At 43.0% G+C, this 6,019-nt stretch overlaps 1 protein-coding gene across 1 annotated transcript in view; it reads right to left on the bottom strand.

Annotated features, from left to right (window-relative positions):
* The window catches only part of PHLDB2 (pleckstrin homology-like domain, family B, member 2), a 61,533-nt gene that overhangs the window by 53,103 nt on the left and 2,411 nt on the right, over positions 1–6,019 (bottom strand). Inside the window, 2 exon segments of the mRNA XM_009993365.1 lie at positions 3,423–3,463; positions 3,466–4,770. Of these exon segments, the coding sequence (XP_009991667.1) occupies positions 3,423–3,463; positions 3,466–4,770 (1,346 nt within the window).

Raw genomic sequence — 6,019 nt, 5'->3', positions numbered from 1 at the left:
CAGGGAGGTGGTTGAGTCACCATCCCTGGATGTGTTTAAGGGTCGTTTGGATGTGGTGTTGGTGGAGATGGTTGAGGGGAGAACTTTGTAGAGCAGGGATGATGGTTGGACTTGGTGATCCCAAGGGTCTTTTCCAACCTGAATAGTTCTATCATTCTATGATTCAGTAAAGGCCCTAAGGTACGAAGAGCTGGTATGAGGATTGTTGTTGTTGTTGTTATTACTTTCTTTCAGAGGTCTGATAACCAGTTACAGTGTTTTTCAGAGTCTCAAGCCATTGGAAAGACGCACTCTCCTGATATTCACTATTCCACCAGATAGTTGTAACAAGGGATAAAAAAAATACTGAACAGGATCCTAAATAGAATTCAAACTCGAGCAGAAGGAAGTTTCTTCATGTTCAAATTACATGCAACACACAAAACATCATATTTTTTTAAAAACTTGCACCTGCTTAGAAAAAGAGAATATTGTCTGGCGATAAAATAAAAAGGGGAGGGGAGCGGAAGGGAAAGTAGTCATTACATCCAAATATAAAACCAGAACAATTTTTAGTATTACTGAATAACAAAAAAAACCAACCCAGCATATCTTCCATCCCTTACCACAAACAAACAAAAAAAAAGCTGTTCACTTTGAAATAAAACAAGCTCTACTGTGCTGTCTTTTATGACTGGTTATCTCAGGTTTTATAACATTACTATCTGGAAAGCTCTCTGATAAGAAGCAAACACTATTTTGCACATACAAAACACCACGGTTAGGGAGAAGAGAGGACATTTCCAAAGGGTGTGGAGGAACGGCAGGGAGAAGGAAGCAAAAAGATAGAGAAAAACAAGCTGCAAGCATTTCTCCTGATGCTTCCCATTTTTGTGTGCACAAACCCAACAACCTTTTCCAAGCTGCCCAGGCACTCCCACTTGCAGCTAGGGGAGCTCCCCTCACCCCGGGGGAGCCTGTCCCCTACTCCTGAGAATCACAGAATCACAGAATCTTAGGGGTTGGAAGGGACCTCGAAAGATCATCTAGTCCAACCCCCCCTGCCAGAGCAGGGTCACCTAGAGCACATCACACAGGAACTCATCCAGGTGTGTTTTGAATGTCTCCAATGTCTCCAGAGAAGGAGACTCCACAACCTCCCTGGGCAGCCTGTTCCAGGGCTCTGTCACTCTCACAGTAAAAAAAAGTTTTCGGATATTCACACTGAACCTCCTATGCTCCAATTTGCACCCATTACCCCTTGTCCTATCACTGGTCATCACTGAGAAAAGCCTAACTCCATCTCCCTGACACTCACCCCTTACATATTTGTAAACATTGATGAGGTCACCCCTCAGTCTCCTTTTCTCCAAGCTAAAGAGACCCAGCTCCCTCAGCCTTTCCTCATAAGGGAGATGTTCCACTCCCTTAATCATCTTCGTAGCTCTGCGCTGGACTCTTTCGAGCAGTTCCCTGTCCTTCTTGAACTGAGGGGCCCAGAACTGGACACAATACTCCAGATGTGGCCTCACCAATGCAGAATAGAGGGGGAGGAGAACCTCTCTTGACCTACTAACCACACCCTTTCTAATGCACCCCAGGATGCCATTGGCCTTCTTGGCCACAAGGGCACATTGCTGGCTCATGGTCATCCTCCTGTCTACCAGGACGCCCAGGTCTCTTTCTCCTACACTGCTCTCCAGCAGTTCAGCCCCCAACCTGTACTGGTACATGGTGTTGTTCTTCCCCAAATGCAAAACTCTACACTTGCCATTGTTGAACTTCATCACGTTTCTCCCCACCCAACTCTCCAGCCTGTCTAAGTCTCTCTGAATGGCAGCACAGCCTTCTGGTGTGTCAGCCACTCCTCCCAGCTTAGTGTCATCAGCAAACTTGCTGAGGGTACATTCTGAACAACACCGGTCCCAGTACCGACCCCTGTGGGACTCCACTAGTCACACACCTCCAACCAGATTCTGCCCCATTGACTACAACTCTCTGACTCCTTCCTTTCAACCAGTTCTTGATCCACCTCACTACCTGATCACCAAACCCATACTTGATCAACTTATCTACAAGGATGCTGTGGGAGACGGTGTCAAATGCTTTACTGAAATCAAGATAAACTACATCTACCGCCCTACCATCATCTATCCACCTAGTTACTTCCTCATAGAAGGCTATAAGGTTAGTCAAACATGATTCACCCTTGATAAGCTGCAGCTTCAAGGGGAACCAGGGGAGGTTTCCAGGGACAGGTAGGTGAGACAAGAGGGAGAGATGTGAACAGGTTACAATCCTACATCCAAACTTGCTCACAAGATGCAGCTTGAAAAGGGAACACTGGCCCTGCACAGGCACCAAGCCATTGCTGGTGGTCCCTGACAGGCAACTGCTGCTCTCACATACCATTGCTTCCTCATTCCACTGCTCCAGCATCCTGCCTGCCCTGCAGGCTTGCCCATCTGTATGCAAACTAAGCAGGTTTAAGAGTATCCTAACCTCATTTTGCTCAAATCCATCAAGATTTTAATTAAAGCACACAAATGTCAACTTAATTTCTCAAATCTATACAAACTGACCCATCTAATGACCCTGGTTTCTGTGAGGACAGCAAAATCAATACAATATGAATGGATGTTCACAGGGTGACAGACTCTGCAAAAACTTTTTTCCAAGAAATACTAAGTATTGTCTCAGGGAAAATACTTAATATGAAACTGTTTCAACACTCTTTGTGCATTCTGAAGACCTTTCTTATTTTTACACAGAAGTTGTTTCAATAATATATGGATAACATTTAACTGTCAAGTTCAATCCTGAGCTGAAGCAGTATGCACTTCTTTATGTTGACTAGAAACAAAGCAGCTCTGTTCACCTTGGCTACTCTCCATGTCAGGATGGGGAGAAGCAAGGATGCCTATATTTTAATGAAAACAGTCAGAAGGAAAACCCACAACCAAGCAGAGAAAACTGATGATGGATGCTGAAACCCCTTCAATGTATACCTGACTCCACAGCACAGCACACACAACTCTGAGTAGCTTATATAGCAGAGACTTGGGTTTTTTACCCACTTACCACAAAATGGTGCCACCACCTAAACCAAAAAGTGCTGGATCCCTGCAGTGCAATTTGTGGGTTTTATGTACATGGACATTTTAACGGAGCCCAGAGGATGACTGAACACAATTTACATGAGTTCCAACATTTTTAAAAGATGGCTGGATGGTCCTGTCCATTTGAGCTGTTACAGCAGCACACTATTTCAGCATTAGCTTCAAGGGCTGTGATAATAAATAGGGCACCTGCAGCAGACAACATGTGAATTTCAGAACATGGCAGCTTATGCTTTGCAGTACTCCCCTGATGGCTAGATATGGGATGGACATTGTGCAAATGTTAAACTGCCATGAAAAACTAAGAGGAAAAGAAAAATTTACCAGCCGTTCCATCTCCTGTTCCCGAAGCCGCTATTCCCTCTTTTTTTATGATAGTCCATAAGGTCTTCTCTTCCTGAAATGGAGCTAATGCTGTTTTTTCTCTCTCGCATGGACGTCTGCAGAGAGTTTGGTGTCTGTCTGTAACTTTCCAGATCTGGGTCATCGAGTTCAATGGAACTGGTGGAAAGGTTTCTTCGGACAGAGAAAGACCTGTCAAAATCCACTGGGGAAAAAGAACTACTGGGACTTGTTCCTGAGAATCCAAGTCTATCAAAATCATCAGAAAGATATGGGGAGGAAGGTGCTAAAAGCATTTTCTTAGCAACTCGAGGGCTTGCCGGAACACTAAGAGTTGAACTGACATAGGGATTATTCCCAGGGACAGAATTTGCATGTGGTGAAACCCCTGAGCTGCAGGAAGAAAAATTCAGGTAATTATCAGCATCTAAAGCATTCTGAGGTAGATCTTTTTCTCCAAGCTTTTTCCTTTTAATATTACCCAGAGAGCTTCTGGGGGGCAAACTTAATGGCATCAGCTGGCTTTCTGTTGATTTATAAAGTCTGGGTAGGGAGCGACTGTACATCCCCATATGACTTAGAGATCCACCAGAGTATTTCCTAGGCCGTGAACCCAGAGTCTCCATCATCACATCCTTGTGTTTAACCGGTTTTATGTGAAGGGGCAGACTGTCTTCAATATTCATCCTCCTGCCTTGCTTTGGGCTAGAAGGCATGCTGGCTGCCCCTGAATTGCTAGCAGGTGAAAGCATCAGCTCATTCCCAGAGCTTCCATTCCACATGGTCAGAAGAGAGCCTGAGATCTTCTTTGTCTCCAGCATTCCTGGGAAGTAGACATTGTCATATGATTTGTTTTTCTGACTGTACTTTGAATAGTAAAACTTATCCATTTGTCCAAGGGATCTTTCATTTTCTCTGCTGGCATGAACATCAGAGTCTGTCCTTCCTAAACTGTACCCACTGATGGATGGAGACGTGCCTGATATGGAACCCAAATGCTTTACAGAGATGCTTTTATCTGGAAGATATGGGCTTTCACAGGGGAACTGCTTGCCTCCTTGAATTTTGGTAATAGAGTGTGTGTTTTTAACACTAGGGGAAGGATTTGGTTTAATTGGCATAGGTTGTGAAAGGGTTAAATAAGAGCCAGCATAGTCCCCATTTGTTTTAAATTTGAGACTTGATGCATATTTCTTCTGGTTGAGGTTTTCCATAATATCCTGGAGACCATTTTCAAGGGAATTTGCCACAGAACCCTTTCCCAAACTAGCATTTTGTAATTCCATCTGGTTTTCTGTGTGGCTATAGTCTGCTATAATCTTACTGGAATCTGTAAGGAAGAGAACACAAGAAAAAAGTTTCAGCAAATAAGTAAGTAGCCTCCTGCATGTGCATGCACATTAACTTCAAAATAACACTTTTTGTACTGAGCTTATAATAAATATGTCTCAGATCATTAAGCAAAGGACAAATGCAACCTTCCCATTTCTGGTTTGGCAAAAGATGGAGACTGGAAAATAAAGTGACACAGGGACATCACCAAATTAACACTACAAATCAGCAACACAGTCAGAGAAAGGCTAGACTCTTTCTTGGGTGTCCCATCTATTGCAGGACTCTGTGGCTCAGCCTTTATAATCCCGAGGCTCATAAAATGTTCATAAAATAAGGAAGCATTACTGTCCTGATGTTTTACAGCTGATTTTTTTTAGAGAAAAAGCAAAGCTGAGAGCAGAACAGAGAACTGAACATAGGTCTCCTAGGGCTCAGGACACATAACATTAGGTCCTGCTTGGGACCACCTCTTCTTTTAACCTAAACATGTATTGCATCTGAGCCCCAAATACTAATAACCTCAGTTCAAAGCTCAGTAAGAGTTTGTCATCTTTCTGCTTATACTATGCACTGTCATGCATAGGTTCATGGAAAAACGCAAAACCAAGGCCCATTTTTCAAGGTATTTCAGCTCATTGCTCTTTAAGCACAAAGCTGCAACCATACCTGCAAAGAGCATTTTAGTTAAAAGATCGCTATAAAGAAGTATAATTCTAGGCTCCATGACAAAACAACAACACGTTAAAAAGACTGGCATGGGGTTAAGGTTCCAGATCCTAATGCTTGTTCAGAACTATAATTTATATTTATGTATTTATATATTCATATATTAATATATATATTTATATATATTTATATATTATATTTTAATAGACTGAGAAAGCCTTTGCTGTGGCAAGTGTTATTATTCAACAACGTATCCAGCTTCAGACCATTGTTTTGAGTCCCAGTTTGCCAAAGACAGAGAAAGGAATTCAGCTCCAGACAGCCTCAGTCACTGAAGGAGATAAACAGGACCCCCAGCAGGCTTGCACAGAGACCTCAGCTGATGTAGAAATGGCACCATTAACATTTACAGCAGCTCCCTGGATGCGCTAGGCTGTGCTTCAGACTAATAAAGCACTATTCAAAGTTCCTGCAGTGCCAGCCAGCGCTGTTTCTGAAAATAAAGGTAAAATCTGGGATTTCCTCTTGGCTCAGTCACATTTCACCTGATTTCAGCCACCCCACGAGAAACTTAATCT

This window comes from Chaetura pelagica, unplaced genomic scaffold (genome assembly GCF_000747805.2).
Source record: "Chaetura pelagica isolate M959 unplaced genomic scaffold, ChaPel_1.0 scaffold101, whole genome shotgun sequence".
In the NCBI taxonomy this organism is placed as follows: domain Eukaryota; kingdom Metazoa; phylum Chordata; class Aves; order Apodiformes; family Apodidae; genus Chaetura; species Chaetura pelagica.
The sequence above is the reverse complement of the archived record's forward strand: the minus strand, read 5'-3'. Positions and strand labels throughout refer to the sequence as shown.